The 24205-nt window shown below is 45.3% G+C and overlaps 1 protein-coding gene and 1 non-coding gene across 4 annotated transcripts in view; both read right to left on the bottom strand.

Annotated features, from left to right (window-relative positions):
• LOC144693616 (allantoinase, mitochondrial) overlaps nt 1-17324 on the bottom strand; it is a 36024-nt gene extending 18700 nt beyond the window's left edge. For all 3 annotated transcript variants that reach the window (XM_078563438.1, XM_078563439.1, XM_078563440.1), the window contains exons 1-2: nt 17119-17324; nt 8834-8985 (exon numbers count right to left, since the gene is read on the bottom strand). In XM_078563438.1, the coding sequence (XP_078419564.1) occupies nt 8834-8985; nt 17119-17268 (302 nt within the window). In that variant the 5' untranslated portion in view covers nt 17269-17324. The remainder of the gene's footprint in view (nt 1-8833; nt 8986-17118) is intronic.
• On the bottom strand, nt 154-260 carry LOC144694327 (U6 spliceosomal RNA). Its single transcript, XR_013579713.1, has one exon. It is a non-coding gene; the product is annotated as a U6 spliceosomal RNA (small nuclear RNA).
• Nucleotides 17325-24205: the final 6881 nt, after the last annotated feature.

Raw genomic sequence — 24205 nt, 5'->3', positions numbered from 1 at the left:
CGCCCCATTTAAATATTCAGGAAACTCTTTTGAGTTACCAACAGTCACAGATTGCAACCTCTTTCGAGTACAATCACAGTTCTTGGTTTTCCGGGAGTGGGACATGAACCCCAACCCTCTGATTCAAAGGCGAGGGTGCTATGAACTGAGCCACAGCTGACACCTCTCTTCACGAATTTGCGTGTCATCCTTGCGCAGGGGCCACGCTAATCTTCTCTGTATCGTTCCAATTTTCCACCCGTCGACCTGTCAATGGCCAATTGAGGCCATTGACAGCATAATTAACCCAATTATAGGACCTGCCTGTCCAACCTTAAGGCTGGCGGGCAGGCCAGGAGCCCCAGCGGGCTCCTGATAAAACATGAAACCTTGTCCACTGGCGAGATGAGGTTTCATGTCCGTTTTTAAAAAGTTTAGTAAAGTTTCTGTGCTTTTTATTAACATGTACCATCTCATGTGACATTGTCACATGAGGGGGACATGTTAATAATTTTTTTATTTTTCTATTTTTGATGTTTATAAAGCTTTCACCGATCTCCCTGAGACAGCAATTAGTCTTGGGGAGATGTGCGCTCTTTGACAGTTGGGGAATCCCTCCCCCCTGCACAGGAAGCGCACAGCGCTTCTCGTCGGGCAGCCTGCTGGGCGGGCCAACTCAAAATGGCAGCAATCGGCTGCCCGCCCGCCGCCAAGCCGGTTGGGCCCGCCCGCCCATCAAGGGCAAAATTCTGCCCTAAGTCTCTGAGCTGTTTTTTTAATTTGGTTAGAGCAAAGTAGCTCTATGACTTGAGATTCTCCCACTGGATCGAAATGATCAAGAACTCCAGCATGAGGGACATCCTTAGACAGTGGCAGTTCAGAATTATTTTATTCAACAGAGATATCGAGTATGTCTATTCTAGGTCGATCAAACACCTCAGGGATTAAAGATTCAACATCAATTTCAAGTGGAATAGTTGGTTGTTGGAGTGCCTGTCTACTTCTTAGATGATCCACATGTTTTCTAATAATCCGGTCTTCCACTTCCACTTGGTATGACAAAGGTTCAGTTTCAGGAACTCAACTAGGTCCATTTCCAAAATTTTGCACATAAACTGTCTCTCCCACAGTAAATTTTCGAGCTTTGCTATGAATATCATGATTCACTTTCTGACAACTCTGGTTCTTCCCTACCTTCCCCTCTAAGTTTGGAAACACCAGACTCAACCTTTTAGGAAGGCAGCATTTCAACAGTAATTCAGATACTGTTGAAGCCCTAGTTGCATGAGGAGTCGTACGATAGTTGAGAAGAAAATGTGAAATTCGTGCTTCTAATGTTCCTTCGGCTAAATTCTTAATTCCTGATTTGAAAGTTTGCACTGCTCTTTCTGCTAACTCATTGGATGAGGGATGATATGGTGCTGTTTTAATATGTTTAATCTCATTTCAATTCATGAATCCTGGAATTCCATACTAGTGAAAACAATATCGTTATCTGAAACAATGACTTCTGGTAGGCCATGTACACTATAACATTGGCGCAGCTTTTCAATAGTTGCACATGATGTCAGTGATCTAACTTCATACACATGTGTAATGACGTGGCAAATGATGTGTGCCAGGAAGATCAAATACACAAGGGAAACTTGGTCACGCTCTCACAGCAGTTTTGCAATTTGCATTTATTTCGAGTTGCATGCCCTGAATTCAGAAGTATCAAGTCCACCAAAACTCTAGAGTATTTTAAAAAACTAAATTAAAGTATTTGTTAACAAAAGAAAAGACTTCAAGCGCACACACAGGTCTACAAATTACTACTATAATAACTCCTAAAATCCCTAATTATTCTGATTCCCAGTTAGAATCTCCCTTAAGGCAATGGTTAAAAAAATGATTTTAAACAGATCCAGCAAGTTAACACAATACCCTGGACAGTGGAATTCAAAGCAGCTTTTCCCAGCTTCGGTTTCTGTAGACAGCAGACTTAGTGCACAAATACCGGCGGCTTCTCACACTTCTGTTTGATCTTACAATGCCTTCCCTGACACATAGCCTCATTCTCCTTTATATATGTTTCTCCCTTTTAATGCATAAATTCCATTGTCCATACGCCTTTGGAACTTTACCTTTCTCATAATATAAATCTTTTCATGTTGTCACTATATATTGTCAATAACCTTTGAGAAAAATAAACACTTTCTTCAGCTTGCTTGCCTGGCTGTTTGTAAACAGACTGAGATCTCTTTGAAAACTAAATCCCCCTTCATCTATCTACAAATGCAAATTCCCTTTACACCTTACGTGCTAAGACTTCAACCATGTTTACTCATTAACCTATTAAAGACACTTCTACAGCTTACTTCTTTTGATACTTCAACTTGCAGTCTGCTTGGCTACAAGATGTAATTAAATCACATACACAGACAGAACAACACAACCCCCCCCCCCCAATAAACCTGCTTTACACTAAACAAAAAAAATTATAAAAGTTATTATACCTCATGATGCTTAGAATGCACGTTGATGATCAATAAAAACATGGTACCTAAAAATGGACCTACACAGCCTATACGTAGTCTAACTCAGGGTCAACTAGACCACTCCCACAGATGCAGTGGAGCTGAAATGGGCAACTTCTGCTGTCGCTGACACTGGAGACAGTGTTTAACCATTTTTCCTATCTCCATACCTGGCCACCAGATATAGCTTCACGCAAGCATCTTCATCTTCGAAATGCACTGTGAAGCTCTGTCAAGAATGGTTCTGTTCATTGCAAAGAGACGACGCCTCTTGCTCCCCACAACAAGATTACATCTTGACAACTTAATTCAGTTTTACGGGCAGAGAATGGTTTTATCTCTTCAGAGACTGGTGCATTTAACCATCCTGGTAATATCTGGTCTTGGACTCTTGATAAAATTGGATCCCGGTTTATTGAAGTCTTTACTTGCTTCAAACAGACTGGCAAGGAACCCAGGAAATTCAACACAAGTACAACGTCTTGTGCCACTGGAGCATGTGTAATGCTATCTGCCAATGGAAAATGACTGAGTGTGTCTGCATTTGCAATATGCACACCCGGATGGTGCATAAAGGTATACTCATATGCTGACAAAATCAAGGCCCATTGTTCTATTCTGGCAGAGGCTATCAGCGGAATTGCTTTATCTTCACTAAATAAACCTATCAGTGGTTTATGGTCCGACACTATGGTGAAATGTCATCCATGCAGATACTGGTGGAATTTCTTCACTCCAAATGTTACTGATAAACCTTCCTTTTCTAGTTGTGAATAACCCTTCTCGGCTGCAGAGAGGGTTCTGGAGACATAGTCTATTGGCCTTTCAGATTTGATTTCTGTCTTTTCTGTTTGCCGCAGAGCTTTGCCTCGTCATTCATTTTGATTTCACAGCCGGCCAAACTTCTCTCTGGTGGAATCTTAACTTGGTTCAGTTCGGTGGTTGAGCTACCCCTGGCTTTGTTACCCACTCGCATCTCAGCAAGTTCCAAGACTTTTCCTTCTAATGCCTCTTTTGTTTCAATCAGCTGATTCTTCAGCCCTTCTGTCTCCTTCTTGTATCTTTTAGCTTCCTTCTGGAACATTGAGCATTGTTGAGATTTTTCTGCCAACTGTTTCTTCAGTTTGTTCAGACTGGCACCATATTCGTTTTACTTCTTTTCGTGATTCTCCAGTGGAACCAACTCTGACCAGAGAGATACTTGCAGCCTGTGAATGTCCTTTGATTCTCCTAACGCATTCCGAAATACACTGTCATATTCCCTTAGCAACTTAGGAACTCCTCCTGTTCTCACTTGCAACATTTCTGACCAGCTGAGCTTAATTTCCTTTAACCAATCACAGCCCAGAAGACTAGGTCCTTCACCTGTTACAATGATCACTGGAAGCTGGGCTTCTCCTCCACTGTTATTTCATTCACCACGAAGTAGAAACCTAGATGTTCGATGTACTGGCTCCAGTCTTCCATGGATGAGTCATAGCTTTGATTCTGCTGAAGAGTGGCATGATTGGTGAGTATACTTTTCTTTCTTTGAGAATTGAACAGCCAGGCCGCAGATTGCAAACCATTACCAAGGTAGGGTACAGACAGCATTTTTAGTATTCTGCCCATGCCTGTGCAGATTATTGATGGGAGCATTAATCAGGACTGTATTCATTTGTGTCACTAGGTGGTACTGTTGGGACATCATTTGTACTGTAGCATTTCCTGAATCAAAATTGGTTGAAGCTCCATATGATACTGTGTACCTATGCATATTTGATCACCCGGTGCAGCGAACACAGGAACATTGGCATTGGGGCGGGAAAGGGCGGCAGTTAGCTAGGGGGGCAGTGGTGGTGGAAGTGCACCCAAATAGAGTGAACTTTGAAAGAAAACAGAGATTCAATTTTTAAATCTTTCATTTTAGGCAGTTAATTAATTTATTGGCCTATAAATATATTAAGAATTGTGCTATTCTATTACAGATCTAACACATTATACATTATTAGGGTTACGACACAAATCTACACACTGACACACTATGGGAGTCTCTTTCATTCATTCACAGAGTATAGACTTCGCTGGTAACACCAGCATTTGTTGCCCATCCCTAATTGCCCTTAAGAAGCTGGTGGTGAGCCACCTTCTTGAACCGCTGCAGTCCATGTGGTGTATGTACACCCACAGCATGATTAATCCTTCCATCAATAGGGAGAGAGTTCCAGGATTTTGACAATGAAGGAACGGCGATATATTTCCAAGTCAGGGTGTTGAATGGCTTGGAGGGGAACTTCCAGGTGGTGGTGTTCCCATGTGTCTGCTGCCCTCATCTTTCTAGGCAGTAATGGTCACAGATTTGGAAGGTGCTGTCGAAGGAAGATTGGCAATTCGATGCAGTGCATCTAGTAAATGGTATACATTGTTGCCATTGTGCATTGGTGGTGGAGGGAGTGACTGTTTAAGGTGTAGTTGGGTGGCAATCAAGTAGGCTGCTTTGTCCTGGAAGGTGTCCAGTTTCATAAGTGTTGGAGCTGCACTCATCCAGTCAACTGGAGAGTATTTCTTCACACTCCTAATGTGTGCCTTGATGGAGGAAATTCTTTGGGGAGTCAGGGGGTGAGTTACTCGCTGCAGAATTCCCAGCCTCTGACCTGCTTTTGTAGCTACAGCACTTTTGTGATTGGTCCCATTAAATTTCTGGTCAATGGTAACCTCCAGGATGTTGATGGTGGGGATTCAGCGATTCCATTGAATGTCAATGTGATGTGGTTAGATTCTCTCTTGTTGGGGATGGTCATTGCCTGGCATTTGTGTGGTGCAAATGTTACTTGCCACTTGTCAGCCCAAGTCTGAATGTTATCCAGGTCTTGTTGCACATAGACATGAACTACTTCAGTATCTGAGGAGTCACAAATACTGAACATTGTCCATTCATCAGTGAACATCCCCACTTCTGACCTTATGATGGAGGGAAGGTCATCAACGAAGCGGCTGAAGGTGGTTGGGCTGAGGACGCTACCCTCAGGAACTCCGCCATGATGACCTGTGACTGAGATGATTGACCCCTAGCTCAAAAATAGCTGCAAAAACTCAGCAGGTCTGACAACATCTGTGGAGAGAAAGACAGAGTTAACGTTTTGAGTCCATGTGACTCTTCATCAGAACTGAAGAGAAATAGAAATGAGGTGAAATATAAGCTGTTTAAGGGGATGGGATAGGTAGAGCTGGATAGACGGCCAGTGATAGGTGGAGGCAAAGGAGAGATTGCCAAAGATGTCATAGACAAAAGGACAAAGGGGTGTTGACGGTGGTGATATTAGCTAAAGGATGTGCTAATGGTGACATTAAGGGTAGAAAGCAGGATGAGCAAGTGACAGATAGCCCTAGTGGGGGTGGGGTGGGCTGGGGGGAAGGGATTGAAATAGGCTAAAAGGTGGAGATAAAACAATGGATGGAAATAAATTTAAAAATAATAATAGAAATAGGTGAGAAAAGAAAAGTATATTTTTTAAAAATGTAATAATTATTAGGAAAAAAGGGGGATCGGAAAGGGGGTGGGGATGGAGGAGAGAGTTCATGATCTGAAGTTGTTGAACTCAATATTCAGTCCGGAAGGCTGTAAAGTGCCTAGTCGGAAGATGAGGTGCTGTTCCTCCAGTTTGCATTGAGCTTCACTGGAACATTGCAGCAGGCCAAGGACGGACATGTGGGCATGAGAGCAGAGTGGAGTGTTGAAATGGCAAGCGACAGGGAGGTCTGGGTCATGCTTGCGGACAGACCGAAGGTGTTCTGCAAAGCGGTCACCCAGTCTGTGTTGGTCTCTTCAATGTAGAGGAGACCGCATTGGGAGCAGCGAATGCAGGAGACTAAATTGAGGGAAGTGCAAGTGAAATGCTGCTTCACTTGAAAGGTGTGTTTGGGCCCTTGGATGGTGAGGAGGAGGGAAGTAAAGGGGGTCAGGTGTTGCACCTTCTACGGTTGCATGGGAAGTACCGTGGGAGGTGGTTGAGGTGTAGGGGGTGATGGAGGAGTGGACCAGAGTGTCCCAGAGGGAATGATCCCTGCGGAATGCCACAAGGGGGGGTAAAGGGAAGATGTGTTTGGTGGTGGCATCATGCTGGATTTGGCAGAAATGGCAGAGGATGATCCTTTGAATGCGGAGGCTGGTGGGGTGATAAGTGAGGACAAGGGGGAACCTATTATGGTTCTGGGATGGAGAGGAAGGTGTGAGGGCGGATGCGTGGGAGATGGGACGGACACAGCTGAGGGCCCTGTCAACCACCGTGGGTAGAAAACCTCGGTTAAGGAAGAAGGAAGACATGTTAGAGGAACTGTTTTGGAAAGTGGCATCATCAGAACAGATGCAACGGAGGTGAAGGAACTGAGAGAATGGGATGAAGTCCTTACAGGAAGCGGGGTGTGAGAAGCTGTAGTCGAGGTAGCTGTGGGAGTCAGTAGGCTTGTAATGAATATTGATGGACAGTCTATCACCAGAAATTGAGACAGAGAGGCCAAGGAAGGGAAGGGAAGTATCAGTGATGGACCATGTGAAAATTGGAAGCAAAATTTATAAATTTTTCCAGGTCCAGATGAGATCATGAAGCAGCACCGAAGTAATCATCGATGTACCGGAGAAAGAGTTGTGGGAGGGGGCCGGAGTAGGACTGGAACAAGGAATGTTCCACATACCCCATAAAAAGACAGGCATAAGGGGCCCATGCGGGGACCCATAGCCACACCTTTTATTTGGAGGAAGTGAGACGAGTTTAAGGAGAAATTGTCCAGTAAGAGAACAAGTTCAGCCAGACGGAGGAGGGTAGTGGTGGATAGGGATTGTTCGGGCCTTTGTTTGAGGAAGAAGCAGAGAGCCCTCAGACCATCCCGGTGGGGGATGGAGGTGTAGAGGGATTGGATGTCCATGGTGAAGAGGAGGTGGTTGGGCCAGCGAACTGGAAATTGTTGATATGATGTAGGGCGTGAGAGGAATCGCGGATGTAGGTGGGAAGAGACTGGACAATGGAGTCAAGATAGCAAGAAATGAGTTCCGTGGGGCAGGAACAGGCTGACACGATCGGTCTGCCAGGATTTTGGGTAGGAGGTAGAAGCAGGCCATCTGAAGTTGGGAGACTATGAGGTTGGAAGCTATGAAGGGGCGATCTCCAGAGGAGATGAGGTCAGCGACAGTCCTGGAAACAATGGCTTGATGTTCAGTGGTGGGGTCATGGTCCAGGGGGAGGTAGGAGGAAGTGTCTACAAGTTGACGCTCAGCCTCCGCGAGGTAGAGGTCAGTGCGCCAGACAACAACAGCACCACCCTTGTCAGCGGGTTTGATGACAAAGTCAGGGTTGGACCTGAGAGAACGGAGTGCAGTAAGTTCAGAGAGAGACAGATTAGAATGGGTGAGAGGAGCAGAGAAATTGAGATGACTAATGTCACGCTGACGGTTCTCAATGAAAAGATCAAGAGAAGATAAGAATCCAGAGGGAGGGGTCCAGGTGGAGGGAGAACATTAGAGGCAGCAAAAAGGATCCATTGAACGGGGAGAGGACTCCTGCCCAAAGAAGCACGGAAACAAAGGCGGCGGAAGAAGAGTTCAGCATCGTGCCGAGCCCGGAATTCATAGAGGTGAGGGTCTAAGGGTATGAAACTGAGTCCTTCGCTGAGCACTGAACGTTCAGCACCAGAGAGGGGAAGGTCAGAGGTCAAACAAATAAAGGTATTTCCAGATCTTGCAGTTCTGAGTATTTAAACTGCAAAAATCGCTGAAAGCTATGGGATCAGAGGGATGGGCAGGGGTGGAGGGTCCTGGATGGACGTTGGTGTCGATGAGTTGTTGGAGCTTGCGTTCTTTAGCATCTGAAAGAAAGAGACAAAGTTTCTTGTTAAGGCGTTGGATGAGACGAAGAATAAAATGAAACTGGGGGCAAGGACAGCTTAGAGATAGGGTGAGTTGGTGTTGCTGGAGGGAGAGGTCGAGTGTGTTCATATGGCGGCGCATGGCACTGAGTGTGGGTCTCAGAATGCGACGGGAACAGCAGTCCGAGGAGCGTTGTATGTCCCGGAGATACCTGTAATCCTGGGTGGGTTCGAAACATGAGGGATGGAACTTCAGTTGGAATCCACGTGGGGTGAGTCGGAGACGGATACAGTCACTGAGGAAGGAAATATGGCTGTGAAAGCGGGTTTTAGTAAATACCTTGTCAAACACCAGGAGAGAAGTGGAAAGCAATGAAGGTGAACAGGGCAAAAGAGACAAGCAGAAATCCTGTCAGACAGAAGAACAGTACTTCTTCAAGGTAGTCCAGGCCCTTGTCTGACACACTATAGGACACACTTGTGTCCTGGTTCCTTACAGCGGCATGTCGACAATAGTTGTTATTCCACCTGCTGCTGCTGCCCTTGTCGCTGTCCAATAGCCTTCCCAGTCAGTGCGTCCTGGTTCATTGACATGGACGTGACTGTCCACAACACCAGGCATTACCACGAGGTCTCCAACATCCAGAATCTGCAACAATCAATGATTAACAGAGATTAGAACAGGCAGGCAGCAGCATCGGACAATCAGTTATTAGCCACTGAGTCACCTCTACACTTTTTAACGGTGCTTCCTCTGGCTGGCCTGGGCCCTGGGTAAAGGTCCAGGCCACTTAAATGTGGCAGGGCAGCATTGTGCATATTCCTCTTACATCTAAATGACCAGAGCTGGAATCAAGTAAAGACTGGCGGGAGGAGAATATCTTAGCACTGTAGGGATTGTGAGTGAAGTGAGCAGTCCCTAAACACTTAACATATCTACAGCATGTGACAATAAATTGGAAATCTAATCCAGAAATCCCACAGGATGTCAGGAGCGGGAATTGGCTAATGATACAGTCAAGGCCGGGTAGCGACCAAGGTATAGAATTGGGCCAGTGTTGTATATTTTATGAGGTCAGTGGCTAGCTGGTCAGATCAGAAAATTAGCACAGGGGTCACAGTATCACAGTGTCTTTACGGAAGGAGGCCATTCAGCCCATCAAGTCTGCACTGGCTCTCTGAAAGAGCATTCTGCCTAGTCCCACTTCCCTGTCTTATTCCCGTAATCTTGCACATTCTCTCTTTACAGGTAGCAATCCAATTCCCTTTTGAATACCTCAGTCAAACCTGCCTCCACCACCCTTTCAGGAAGTTTGTTCCAGACTCCAACCACCCTCTGGGTGAAAATTTTTTTCCTGACATCACATTTACCTCTTTTGCCAGTTATTTTGAATCTGTGCCCTCTAGTTCTTGATGTTCTGTTGAGTCGGAACAGTTTCTCACTATTTACCCTGTCCAAACCCCTCAGAATCTTGAATACCTCTATCAAGTCACCTCTCAGCCTTCTTTTCTCCAAGGAAAACAGTCCCAACCTCTCCAATCTATCCTCATAGCTACATCTTCATCCTGGGAATCATTCTTGTGAATCTCCTCTGTATTCTCTCCAATGCCTTCATGTCCTTCCTCAAATATGACACCCAGAACTGGACGCAGTACTCCAGACGAGGCCTAACTATTATCTTATACAAGTTCAACATGACCTCCTTACTCTTGTACTCAATGCTTCTATTAATAAAGCCTAAGATACTATATGCTTTATTGACTGCTCTCTCAACATGTCCTGCCATCTTCAATGACCTATGCATGTAAACATCGAGGTCCCTCTGTTCCTGCACCTCCTTTAGAGGCTCCCCCTTTATTTAATACTGTCTCACCATATCTTTTCCGCCAAAACGAATCACCTCACACTTCTCTGCATTGAACTTCATCTGTCACTGGTCTGCCCAATCCACCAATATGTCTATGCCCTTTTGAAATTCAAAACTCCAAGGTCAGTGTGTTAAATTTGCAACCCTCCCAATTTTTCTGATATTAGGATTAATATTGGGAAAAGTTGGAAGGTCAGATATTGCATTACTGATGCCCATGACTGACTGTTCAATCCACCTGTCTGTCCAACGAGGGGGAATGCTGCAAGAGCTTACTCATTAAACCTGGGAGTGTTTGATGGGGACAGTGTAGAGGGAGATTTACTCTGTCTCTAATCCGTGCCCTATCTGCCCTGGGAATGTTTGATGGACATTTCAGAGGGGACTTTGCCACATGCCTAACTCGTGCTGTATCGTGCCCTAGGTGTGTTTGGTACATTACAGAACCATTCTAGGCTTATCTTCCCATGCAAAAAAAATTCAATAAAACTGACTAAAATATTCAGTGGCTTTGAAGTTCTCGCTGCTGATGTGAGTAGACAGTGGCTCATCATGCTCTTAATATATGCGGCAATGGCATTAACTTATTTAAGGGACCATTCAATTTTAAAATGAACGGGTTAGAGACTGTGTTAGAATAGCAGATGGGCAATGTGGCATTAACCCTGAAGCATTTGTCCAGTAAATACAGCAACAGCAATTTGCAGGCTGCACAGAACCATTTTAACATTTGTAGCCCAGGTTGTATAAATTCAATGACATGCTTCTTTTTGGTATGAAAAGAATCCTCCTTCAATATGTTGTTTCCTCACAAAGATGGTTGCATTGTACATCTGTTAAGAAGGTTAGGATAAAGTGGTGTTGCATGTCCTAGGTTGCTCTGTGTGAAAGACTGGAAATGGTCAGAAGATTGATGTAGGCCACTACATGATAAATAAAATGATGTAAACACCTTTCATTGTAATACACAAGAAGAGAAAATACTGCAGAAGGAAATATCATGGAGTCATGTTTTTTTTTGTAAAAATATACTTTATTCATAAAATATCTTCAATCACATTCCAAACCATTTCAAACAACATTACAAGGGTACAATCCAGGTTACACTTTTACAAGATGTATCACCAGGTGCATCAGTACAAACAATATTACAATCATTTACAGCCTTTCATTTTGATCTGTACAGCCCGAGGGGCTCTAAACAGTTCCCAGTCTCTCGGTGCGCTGTGGTAGAAAGGTCTTAGACAGCGACCCTTCCCCATTGCGCCTTTGCGGCAGCTGCCCCAAGCTTTAGTGCGTCCCTCAGCACGTAGTCCTGGACTTTGGATTGTGCCAGTCCGCAACAATCGGTCGGGGACAACTCTTTGTGCTGGAAGACCAACAAGTTTCGGGCAGACCAAAGCGCCTCTTTCACCGAGTTGATGATCCTCCAGCTGCAGTTGATGTTTGTCTCGGTGTGTGTCCCTGGGAACAGCCCGTAGAGCACAGAGTCCTGTGTCACAGAACTGCTCGGGATGAACCTCGACAGCAACCACTGCATCTCTCTCCAGACTTTCTTTGCAAAGGCACAATCCACAAGGAGGTGAACAACGGTCTCTTCCCCACCACAGCCACCTCAAGGGCAACGTGCAGAGGGGGTGAGCCTCCTGGCGTGTAGGAAGGATCTGACGGGGAGGGCCTTTCTCACCACCAGCCAAGCTACGTCTTGGTGCTTGTTGGAAAGTTCTGGCGATGAGGCATTCTGCCAAATGACTTTGACAGTCTGCTCGGGGAACCATCCCACAGGGTCCACCCTCTCCTTTTCCCTCAGGGCCTCTAGGACGTTACGTGCTGACCACTGCCTGATGGACTTGTGGTCAAAGGTGTTTTTCTGCATAAATTTTTCCACCAGGGACAGGTGGTACGGCACGGTCCAACTACTTGGAGCGTTCCGCGGCAGCGTGGCCAGACCCATCCTTCGCAACACCGGGGACAGGTAGAACCTCAGCACGTAGTGACACTTGGTGTTTGCGTACTGAGGGTCTACGCACCGCTTGATGCAGCCGCACACAAAGGTGGCCATCAGTATGAGGGCGATGTTGGGCACGTTTTTTCCCCCTTTATCTAGAGGCTTGTACATCGCGTCCCTGCGGACACGATCCATTTTCGACCTCCAGATAAAGCGGAAGATGGCTCGAGTGATCGCCATCGCGCAGGAGTCTGGAATGGGCCAGACCTGCGCCACGTACAGCAACAGCGAGAGTACCTCACACCTGATGACCAGGTTCTTACCCGCAATGGAGAGGGAGCGTCGCTCCCACATGCCATGTTGCAATGATGCACTGCCTTCATGGGAGAGAAGAGAAAGGGTTTGCTAGGCGCTTAATGTGAGGATTTAAGTCATGTCCAGATGAATCATCACATCAAGTGAAGTAATCTGGATAGGAATGATTCTTGGCTCTCCAAACAATCTTAGCAAAGGCTTTGAGTAGAGACAATTCTTCTGCACAATGATCTGTCACTTGAAATTAATTTGAATCGGTGTCAGGAACCACAATAGAATGCAGAGTATGGTCACAGTAGTGTTTGAGACTGTTATCTTCATTCATTTTTATTCATTCTCAGGGCATGGATGGCATTTATTGCCCATTCCTAATTGGAGAAGGTGGTGGTGAGGCTTCTTTTTGAACTCCTGCAGTCTGTGTGGTAAGTGCTCCCATAATGCTGTTAGATAGGGAGTTCCAGGATTTCGACTCAGTTATGATGAAGGGGCAGCAATGTATGTCCAAGTCAGGACAGAGTGTGACTTGGAGATGGTGGTATCTCCATGAGTATGCTGCTTTTGTAATTCTGATGGCTTTGGGTTCAGGCCATGTTGCTAAAGAAGCCTTGTTCAGTGACTATAAGCAGCCAGCCAGAGCTTCACAAAGGATGTTTGCTGCTGGCAAAGAGTCTGGGTACTTCAAGTTTCTAAAGGGACGGGGCCAATTACCTTTTCTCATCCTTATACGTCCTTCTGGACTTAGTAGTTTAATTAGCATTAAAAATAACAAGTTTGCAATTACATGATCTTTCACATTCTCAGGACATTCCAGGGCAATTAGCAGCTGGTGAATTAGTTATGATCAGAGCAGGAAAATATCCTACATCCACAGCAAGGTCCTACAAACAGCAAATGACCAACTGATCTGTTTTTGGTGGTGCAGGATTGTGGAATGAATGTTGTCTGGGACGCGGGAACGACTTTCAGGTCTTCAAAAGCTGTCACAGGGACTTATACATTCAAACTGAAGATGCTAACAGGCCCTGGTTTAATGTCTCAGCTTTGTAACAAACACCATGACCTTATTCCTAGCACGGAGTCTTGGCCTGAATCACAAGCTCAACTTCTGGAATGGGTTTCGACCCGAGAACCATATGTCTCAGAGGTGAGAGTGCGACTGGCTGAGCTAGCACTTGCCTAATCAGAATTGATTATGCTACATAGAATTAAAGAATCAAAGAATCTTGGAATGGTTAAAGCACAGAGGGAGGCCATTCAGCCCATTGTGTCCATGCCAGCTCCCTGCAAGAGCAATTCGGCTAGTTTCTCTTCCCTGCCTTTTCTCCGCAACTCTGCAAATATTTTCTCTTCAGGTAATTATCCAATTCCATTTCGAAAGCCATGACTGAATCACCTGAGCCACACTCTCAGGCAGTTCATGCCAGATCCTAACCACTCACTGTGCAATAAGTTTTTCCTCATGTTGCTTTTGGTTCTTCTGCCAATTACCTTAAAACGTCATCTGGATCTTGACCCTTTTGCTAATGGGAACAGTGTCTCCCCATCTACTCTGGACAGATCCCTCATTATTTTAGACACCTCTATCGAGCCTCCTCTCAACCTTCTCTTCTCTAAGCTGAACAAACCCAGCTTCTCTAATCTATCCTCGTAACTGAAGTTCCTAACCCCATTCTTGTCAATCTTTTCTGCAACCTCTCTAATGCCTTCACATCATTCCTAAAGTGTGGTGCCCAGAATTGGACAGAATACTCCAGTTGAGACTGAACCAGTTGATTATAAAGGTTCATCATAACCTCCTCACTTTTGTACTCTTTGCCACTATTAATAAAGTCTAGGATCCTGTGTGCCTTATTAACCACTTTCTCAACCTGCCCTGTCACCTTCAACAATTGGTGCACATGTACCCCCAGGACCATCTGCTCCTGTACTCCTTATAGAATTGTACCCTTTATTTTATATTGTCTCTTATCTTTCTTCCTACCAAAATGAATCATTTCATACTTCTGTGCATTAAATTTCATCTGCCATATGTCCACCCATTCCACCAGCCCATCTACACCCGCTTGAAGTCTATCGCTAGCCTCCTCACAGTTCACAATACTTCTAAATTTTGTGCCATTTGCTAATTTTGAAATTGTGCTCTGCACACCCAAGGTTAGGCCATTAATATTGCCATGACTACAGATCATAGCCCCGAATTACTTACGGACATATTGAACTTTTAAGTAAGACCCGTATTTTTTTTTTAAAAAGGGCAGACAAGCAAAAGCTGGCTGAGACTGTAAAATAACTACTTGCTGGAAAATTCCTATGTGGATTACACTTGATCAACTAGTCCAGAGAACAGAATGTCACACCTAAAAAGCTGTCAAAGTCTACTTCAGAGAGAGATACTTCAAAGGAAAAGATGCAATACAAAAACTGAACTGTAATCTCCTGTGGTTGCAGAGATAATGAAGACTGATTACCATTTTAGCACAAGCCGTCTCCCGTGAGTTATATCCCAGATTGTGGACATGACCTGAGTTGAAAGAAAGCAGTTTCTGGACGAAAGACATGTTTGTTTTTTCCCCTCCAGGAATACACGAGAAAAGGGGCTAAAAGCCAACTGCAACCCTGGTCTGTGTGCTCGTTTTGGTGTTCCAGACCTGGTGTGCGAGGGTATGCTATGAAGGTCACAGCTGAAGAACATCAACTAGGCATCCCTACGCTTGCAGGTAAAAAATTCTCTCTCCCTGATTGCTGGAGGCAAGTCACAAGTCATCAAAGCTACAGCCGAAAAGGAAACAGGACAACTCCTTTCAGCTAACCTGCAGAACGATGAATCTCCAAACCAACTGCTCAACTGCCCAAAATCAGCTCTACCCGAATCATCCAACTTAACGGCCGCAACATTTCACCATCTACTCCTCACGGACAAGCCAAAGGACTGATTCGTTTACCTTTTTAACTTTTACTTTGGGACTGAATTTCCCATTTCTAATCTGTGTGAATGTGTGTTGCATTTTTATTATATTTCCTTGTGTTTAGTAACTAATAAACTCACTCTTTCTTTGACTCAAGAAAGCCTGGTTAAATTGGCTTCTTTTAAAACATAAATACATTTGGACTAGTTAAAGGTATTCACAAGGGAAGGGATTGTTTTTTAAAATTAACCTTGTTGCGACCAACTGCATCATTTGAATAAAGAAGGTGAAGCAGTTCATCCCTACTCACCCAGCAGTATAAAAATTTGGGGTACACCGTCTGGGATCATAACAAATTGAGAGAACCTCATCCGGGGACCGGTGGTAGCAATACAGGGATCAAGAATAGCAGGGCTCCTTACACTGACCCCTGGGAAACTTCACTGTATACCTTCCTCAAAATACAACTGTTCCCCAGTAGTCTCTATTTCTTGTCACTCAGCCAATTCCCTATCCAGGCTGCTACTGTCTCTTTTAATCCACGAGCTCTCAATTTGCTGAACAAGTCTGTTATGTGGTACTTTATCAAATGCCAAAAAGATCAATCATATTACCCTCATCAGCCCTCTACGTTGATGCAGGGCAGCTGTGAGGAAGACCATTTTTATGTAGCAAAAACTCATTGCCTACAAATGAGCACTTGAGTGAAATAAGCTTACAGCTCTATGTGGATAGAGTGGGGGAATGGGACTAATTGAATTGCTCTACAGAGAGCCGGCAAGGACTCGATGGGCTGAATGGCTTTCCTCTGTGATGTAATAGCTCTATGACTCTGACATTCCCCTTGGTCTCTTCATCTAAGTCATTAATTGTAGTAGTGATCTGACTAAGAGCAAGTCTCCTGCTCATATCTCCATGCCTTGCAGTCCTGCACTTCCTTTCTCAGTTGTTCAAATGAGTTTTCCATTTTCAAATGCAATGAGCAATTTGACTGGGGAAAATAATACTTGAGGTGGTTCCCTGTTGCCTTCCTCATGTGTGCCTGAAGCAAACTTTTTCTTTCCGAAAGATCCTCCGCCTGTAAGCAGCTGTTGCCCCTCAAGTTCTAGCTCATCACCACCGAAAATTCACTGGTTCTGATGTTGGCTACGGCTCATAACCCTGAGCAAGGTACCCTTTCCTGGACCTGGGGTGACTCGAAACAGGCAGGGAGGACTGCCTCCTGAAGTCTCAAATGATCCTGCTACCCTTAAGTTCTTAATATAGATCGTAAATAACTGAGGCCTGGCACTGGCCCTTGCTCCACTAGTTACAGCCTGCCAACTTGAATGCTCTGAAAATCCCTACTTAATATGACCCAGGCTATCTAGGGCCAGCAGCAGGGTTGGGGGGGTTGGAAGGGGTGTGGTGTGAGGTGTCAGTGGGAGTTATCAAGTCGCACACAACCCACTCACCCTGAAGGCACCCCAAGTTAAAATTGATGTTATAGTTTGGATTCCATGTAGGCCAGGCCAGGGAGCCTCGCTTGTTCACTGAAAGTCATTATTGAACCAGTGGGGTTGTTAAACAGCAATCCAGTAGCTGGTGCAGATAGGATTGTACAAAATATCAGAAAGGAGTGATCAGAATAGCAGGTGGGAGTGTGGAGAATACAGGGTGGGAATATGAAGTATTCCAAGCTGACGATAGTGTGTGCTGTTTTCAAGAAGGGAATGTACATATTGCACAGTAAGTGCTGGGCTTACCTGTTGATTCGGTGCCCGTGGTGCTGTGATACCCTCAGGTTGAATGTCCACAATCCTGCCCCCTGCTATGATGATATCAGCCAGGCAGATTCCCGAATCCAACACCACTCTTCTGCTCCTCACCACAGACAGCTGAGATCCCACTTCCATTTTGAAGCAAAATTCTTCCAGATTGTTCTGAATCCTTGCACCATGTGACCAATCACCTCTGTGCCTAAGCCACCACATCAATCATTAACAAAAGAGACATGGGTGATTGACAGCAGATAAACACAAACTGATTCTTAAACAGCATGACAAGGTCCGTGAGGGGCAGGAACCTGTAGGGCAAAAGGCTTTGGAAATCAGTTTCTGTACCTGACATATAAGTGGCTTGATATGTCAGTGTAGTTGGACAACAGCCCCTAATCCAGCCTGTGCTGCCCCTGATTGGATGCGTAAAATGAGGTATGATCTTGGGTGTATCATGTCATGAAAAATATAATTTTCATAATGTTAATGCGATTTATTATAGAAGTGGGTTAATAGTGGGGTTTGGATTAGTTTCTCTGTATGTATGTGTGTGTGGAGAGGATTTAACTGAATTGGAGACAGCTAGTCTGAAGCTTTTGAGTTATCAAAAGAAGCTAGGTTTAAAATTCTAAATATGTAAACATGGCTCACGTTTCACAATGTGAGGTGTGAGGAACATTTGCATTTTTAGATAAATTAGGTTAGTTTGAATTTCAAAAAGATGGTAGAATGTTACACCTAGTCATAAGAAGCCAAGCCACACAGTGTGTTTACTTTTCCCAAAGATTACTGACAATATGAGCACTATAGAAAATTTATGTTATGAGAAAAATAAAGTTGCAAAGACCTATTGGAACAATGGGATTTGCATTAAAAAGTAGAAAACATGTATAAAGGAGATGAGGTTATGTGTAAGGGAGAATGCATTCTAAGGTCTAACGCAAGTGTGAAAAGCCTCCAGCCTCTAAGCCTAAAGCTGCTGTCTACAGGAACCGGAGCTAAGAAAACTCGCTTTGAATTCTCTTATCAAGTGTATCGTGTTGCTCTGCCTGGGTCTGTTTAAATCCATTTGTTTTTGCTGTTACCTTAATGGAGGTATAACTGGGAGTCAGACTAATTAGGGGAGTTAGCAGTTAGCATAGTAGTAGTTTGTAGACCTAGATATGAGCTTTTTTTTTTCTGTTAATAAATAGTTAACTTAGTTTTGTAAAAAAAACCTTTATGTCTCAGCAGATTACTCCTGAATTCAAGGCACGCACCTTGAAACAAAACTCAATTTACAAAACAGTTGTGGCAGCTGTTTCAAGTTTCCCACTGGGATTTGAACAGCTCAGCATTTACCATCCGCTGGGCCATAACAGTCATTACTTGTGTTCTGCTTGGCCTTGGCTCTCCCCTGCAGCACTGTCTTGGGCATACCTAATAAGGTTAACACTTGCACTTCTACGCAAAGAAAATAAAATCTTAGATTTATATCATGCCATCCATGACGTCAGGACTTCCAAAGTGCATTATAACCAATTGTTAAATGTTGAAATTGCGTTGCCAAAGAATACAAGCTTTATGTTGCTAGTTAAGCACAGCTGTCTCCAATTGGGGTAGAGTAGGGAATCATTATAAGGGGATATAAACCAGTTCACTCTGGGTGCCTGGGAAGAGATGGTGGTGTAGTGGTAATGTTGTTGGACTAGTAATCTAGAGGCCCAGGCTAATGCCCTGGGACATGGGTTCAAATCCAAACATAGTAGCTGGGTGCCTGGGAGGAATTGGGAGAGTCTGTAACTTTTACTTTGTTGTTTTGGAAAGAAACCTGTTTTAAGGTACAGGCTAACTTCAGACTCATTCTTCCTCAACATTCAATTATTGGATTTAACACCAATGACATACTCTTGAAGTGTAGTCACTGTTGTGACAAAGGATATCATTCAAGAACAGGTGTATGCTGGCTTGAGGGATCAGAGGACTGGTGTCACAGGCTTTCAACATGATATATACTGTGAACAGACTGCATGGCACTAGGAGAGCAGGAAATTCAGCCTGTTCCAATGTGTTAGCTTGATCTATATTTATGTGTGTGGCTGTATTTTCCCCTTGGGCTTCAGGCCCCCGCCCTTGTCAGATGGGGGTCAGAAGCCCACACTGTATGCTCTTTTAGATTAAGCCAATAACAAAGGGAGACAAATCAACAAAAGATCAAATGAATAAATAAAAGGGGCAGCCTCTTAAAGGGTACTGCAACCCAAAGGAAACTTACAAAGATCAAACCAAAATGTGATTCTGGCTTTCAAGAATACACACCAGTCCCTGCGGTGCCCACCGCTCACGGAAGGCCCACCGGTCACGGAAGGCCTCCACCATGCCGGCGAACACCACATGCTCCGCCTTTAAGGACACCTGGCCATGAGCGTAGCCACGGAAGGGGGGCAGACAGTCAGGGCAGACGACCCCCTCGACTGCCTGCTGCCTGGACCTGTTAAAGGCCAGGCCCAGGAGCAGGTTTATGAGGAGGTCCTCCTCTCTCCCCGCCCCTTTCCACACCGGGTGTCCAAGGATTAGGAGCGTGGGACTGAAGTGCAACCAAAAATTAAGTAACAATTTTTTTAAGTAACTAAAAAGGGAGTGCAGCATACAACAACCTATAAACATGTGGTCCACAGACTCCACAGGGCTGCAAAAAGCACAGGTTTCTTGGGAGTCCGTGAACCGGTGCAACCTAGTATGGGACTGCTGCACCCAACACCCTCCACCCCAGGTCCCTGATGCTAAGTGGCAGCACCTCCACATAGAGTGCCCTCCAGTGGGGACCTCCACCATCAGACGGCAACAGGCCAAGGCATGTCTGGACAGCAGGCAAAGGCGAGGAGGTGAAGGGTGTGCATTAGCAACCCATACAGGAAATACCTCTGCGCCGTGCTAAAAGGCACGGAGGGCATTTCCATGATGTGGCTCACGCTGTGGGGCTCCAGCTCCCGAGGGTGTGTTCAGGTCTTGGGGCTAATTGGAATTCTGTCCGATCAGGGGTTCGCTCAGATGGGAGTCCAGTGCTCACCTGAGCGTCCTCAAGGCCTTGGATGACATTGAGGCTGAGCAGAACCGTTCTAAGGTCATGGATGGCACTGGCCGCAAGCTGGACTTCCACCAGCTCGCAATGCGCCAATTCCTGTGGAATCCTCCGCCACCTAGCAGGTCCCTGATTCTGGTCACACCAGTGGCCACAGCCCTCCCTTCCGCCTGCCGCCTGAAGTGATATCGGTGGAGGTGCGGATTCCTGATCAGTGGCCCCTTGACGACAGCTACTACTCCTGAGGTGGGGGAGAGCTGCGTCGTGAGGCGACCATGCTCCAGACTTCGATCAGGTCCTGGTAAAAGATGGGCAAGACCTGCAAGAAGTCACAAAGGCCCCTCCGATCTACAAACAGGACTGCACGTTGTGCTTCAGGCCTTGCACCTGGCGGAAGAAATACGTCGACAGGGCACGCCATTTTGGAAGGGGCTCAACATAAAGATATCACTGCAGTGTCTGAAAGCCACCTGTATACGAAGGCACACCATCGCATAGACGTGGGCTACCACATGTACACTGATAAAACCCAGCTCTCCTCTCCAGAACCTCTCTTGATCCCTCCACTGCCTCCGTGTGGTCACACTCCTTGGCTGACATTCAGTCCTAGATTTTTTTTAGTATTCATTCATGGGATGTGGGCGTCACTGGCTAGGCCAGCATTTATTGCCTGTCCTTAATTGCCCTTGTTTAGAGGGCATTTAAGAGTCAACCACATTGCTGTGATTCTGGAGTCCCATGTACACCAGACCAGGTAAGGAGAATAGATTTCCTTCCCTAAAGAGCATTGGTGAACCAGATGGGTTTTTATAACAACCAGTGATAGTTTTGTGATCATCATCATTTTATTTTTATTAAATTCAAATATCACAATCTTCCGTGGTGTGTTTCGAACCCAGGTCATCAGAGCATTACCCTGGGTGTTTGGAATACGAGTCCAGTGACAATGCCACGATGCCATCGCTTCCCTTGCCCGCTTGTGTATGGGAAACAAGCACTCAATTGTCCCCAATTGACTAGTTACAGACCAGAGGCCGGGCTCATCATCCAATTAAGGATGGTGGGCAGGTTCTTGAAGTTGGATAGCCAGTGGAAGGCCATAAGACCATAAGACATAGGAGCAGAAATTAGGCCATTTGGCCCATCGAGTCTGCTCCGCCATTCAATCATGGCTGATAAGTTTCTCAACCCCATTCTCCCGCCTTCTCCCCGTAACCTTTGACTCCCTTACCAATCAAGAACCTATCTATCTCAGTCTTAAATACACTCAATGACCTGGCCTCCAAAGCCTTCTGTGGCAATGAATTCCATAGATTCACCACTCTCTGGCTAAAGAAGTTTCTCCTCATCTCTGTTCTAAAAGGTCTTCCCTTTACTCTGAGGCTGTGCCCTCGGGTCCTAGTCTCTCCTACTAATGGAAACATCTTCCCCACGTCCACTCTATCCAGGCCTTTCAGTATTCTGTAAGTTTCAATCAGATCCCCCCTCATCCTTCTAAACTCCATCGAGTATAGACCCAGAGTCCTCAAACCTTCCTCATATGTTAAGCCTTTCATTCCTGGGATCATTCTCGTGAACCTCCTCTGGACCCTCTCCAGGGCCAGAACATCCTTCCTGAGATACGGGGCCCAAAATTGCTCACAATATTCTAAATGTGGTCTGACCAGAGCCTTACAAAGCCTCAGCAGCACATCCCTGCTTTTATATTCCAGTCCTCTCAAAATAAATGCCAACATTGCATTTGCCTTCCTAACTACCGACTCAACCTACAAGTTAACCTTAGGAGAATCCTGGACTAGGACTCCCAAGTCCCTTTGCACTCCAGACTTCTGAATTCTCTCCCCATTTAGAAAATAGTCTATGCCTCTATTCTTCCTACCAAAGTGCATGACCTCACACTTCCCCACGTTGTATTCTATCTGCCACTTCTTTGCCCATTCTCCTAACCTGTCCAAATCCTTCTGCAGCCTCCCCGCCTCCTCAATACTACCTGTCCCTCCACCTATCTTTGTATCATCTGCAAACTTAGCCAGGATGCCCTCAGTTCCTTCATCTAGATCATTAATGTATAAAGTGAAAAGTTGTGGTCCCAACACTGACCCCTGCGGAACTCCACTAGTCACCGGCTGCCATCCTGAGAAGGACCCCCTTATCCTCACTCTCTGCCTCCTGCCAGACAGTCAATCTTCTATCCATGCTAGTACCTTGCCTCTAACACCATGGGCTCTTATCTTACTGAGCAGCCTCCTGTGCGGCACCTTGTCAAAGGCCTTCTGGAAGTCCAAGTAGATAACATCCATTGGCTCTCCTTTGTCTAACCTTCTCGTTACCTCCTCAAAGAATTCTAACAGATTTGTCAGGCATGACATCCCATTGATGAAACCATGCTGACTTTGCCCTATTTTACCATGCACTTCCAAGTATTCTGAAATCTCATCCTTAATAATGGACTCTAAAATCTTACCAACGACCGAGGTCAGGCTAATCGGCCTGTAATTTCCCGCCTTTTGCCTCGGTGGTCATCCAGTATGCAAGGAGAAGAAGCTTTTCTTTAAAGTGAGAAAGAGGGTCCCCCAAGATGGATGCTCCCTCTCTCCACCATTTAAAATTTAAAACAAAAAAACCTTCAGCAGTCAGGCCACCATTGAAGCAGGGGAACCCTTCCACATGGCGGCCCGCAGCTGCATGAAGCCAGGCAGAGAGGGCCTCTAAGCCTGCCTGGAGTGCAGGCCTCTCGCTCTGACACCAGGCAGGTCACCTCCAGGCAACTAAACTGTCCCCCAACAATAAGCCTTAATAGGCCTTTAATAAGGTCAATCGGCTACCTATCGCTGTGGGCCACTAGTCCTCCGCTTCTCTCTAAACCCTCCCCTACGCCCTGCCCCAATCCTGCTTCCAGGAAAATGGCCCAGGAGTGTGATGGAACTGGGGAACTAACATGCCAGTTAGCGGCGTGAAATTCCGCAGCTATCCATCTCCCTGCGCACCCCCATTGGGGCCTTAAAATTCAGCCCTTCGTGCTGGCTGTATAAAGGAGAAGTGCTTAAAACCCTCCTGCTGGATTTACTATGCTGTAATCTCAGATTTGTCTCTTATACCCGTTTTTGGGTTAATTGGTTTGCATTTCTCCAGCAACTCTCTTTTTTCAGATTTCTCTTAAATTCATCGTTTTGTGTATATTTGTTTGCCCCTTTTTAATCACCAACCATTCAAGGTGTTTGTGTTTGACAAGACTCCGTCATGTAGAATATTATAGCCCAGATGAAGGCCATTCAGCCCATCATGCCTGTGCTGGCATTTTGAAAGAGCAATCTAATGAGCCCTCCTCTCCTCTTCTTTCTCCATTGCCCTGCAACATAATCCTTTGTAAGTCAATATCCAATTCCTCTTTGAACCTGCTTCCAATACTCTTTCAGGAAGGACATTTCAAATCACAACAACTCATTGTGTATTAAAAAATGATTTTCCTCATCTCCCCTCTGCTTCTTTTGCCAATTATGTTAAATCTGCACCTTCTGGTTACCAACCTCCTTGTATGTGGAAGCAGTTTCTCTTTATATACCATAATCTCCAATCAATCAAGAGCCCTGATACATTGTATTGTTTCCCCAAAACTACACTTTATTCATAAAGTGTCTAAAAGTACATTCCAAAACATTTCAAATTGGACATTACAGAAAGTGCAATGATATTCAACTTTTCTCCACAGGACATGTTGTGCCCCAATACAATTGCAATACATGCTATTTACTACATTTAATGTCAAGCATGCAGCCCGAGAAGTTCTACAAAGTTACCAGCCTCTCGGTTTACTATGGCTTAAAGGCCTTAGATACTGGCCTTTCCCCATTGTGCCTTTGCAGTGGCTTCGTCCCTCAGCACATAGTCAGTTGACAACACTTGGTCATGGACAACTCTTTGCATTGAAAGACCAATAATTTTCGGGCAGACCTAAGAGCGTCTTCCCTCGAGTTGATAGTCTCCTGGCAGCAGTTGATGTTTGGCTTGGTGTGT

Source organism: Cetorhinus maximus, chromosome 19 (assembly GCF_964194155.1).
Source record: "Cetorhinus maximus chromosome 19, sCetMax3.hap1.1, whole genome shotgun sequence".
Taxonomy (NCBI): Eukaryota; Metazoa; Chordata; class Chondrichthyes; order Lamniformes; family Cetorhinidae; genus Cetorhinus; species Cetorhinus maximus.
This window is presented reverse-complemented; position numbering and strand designations above follow the sequence as displayed.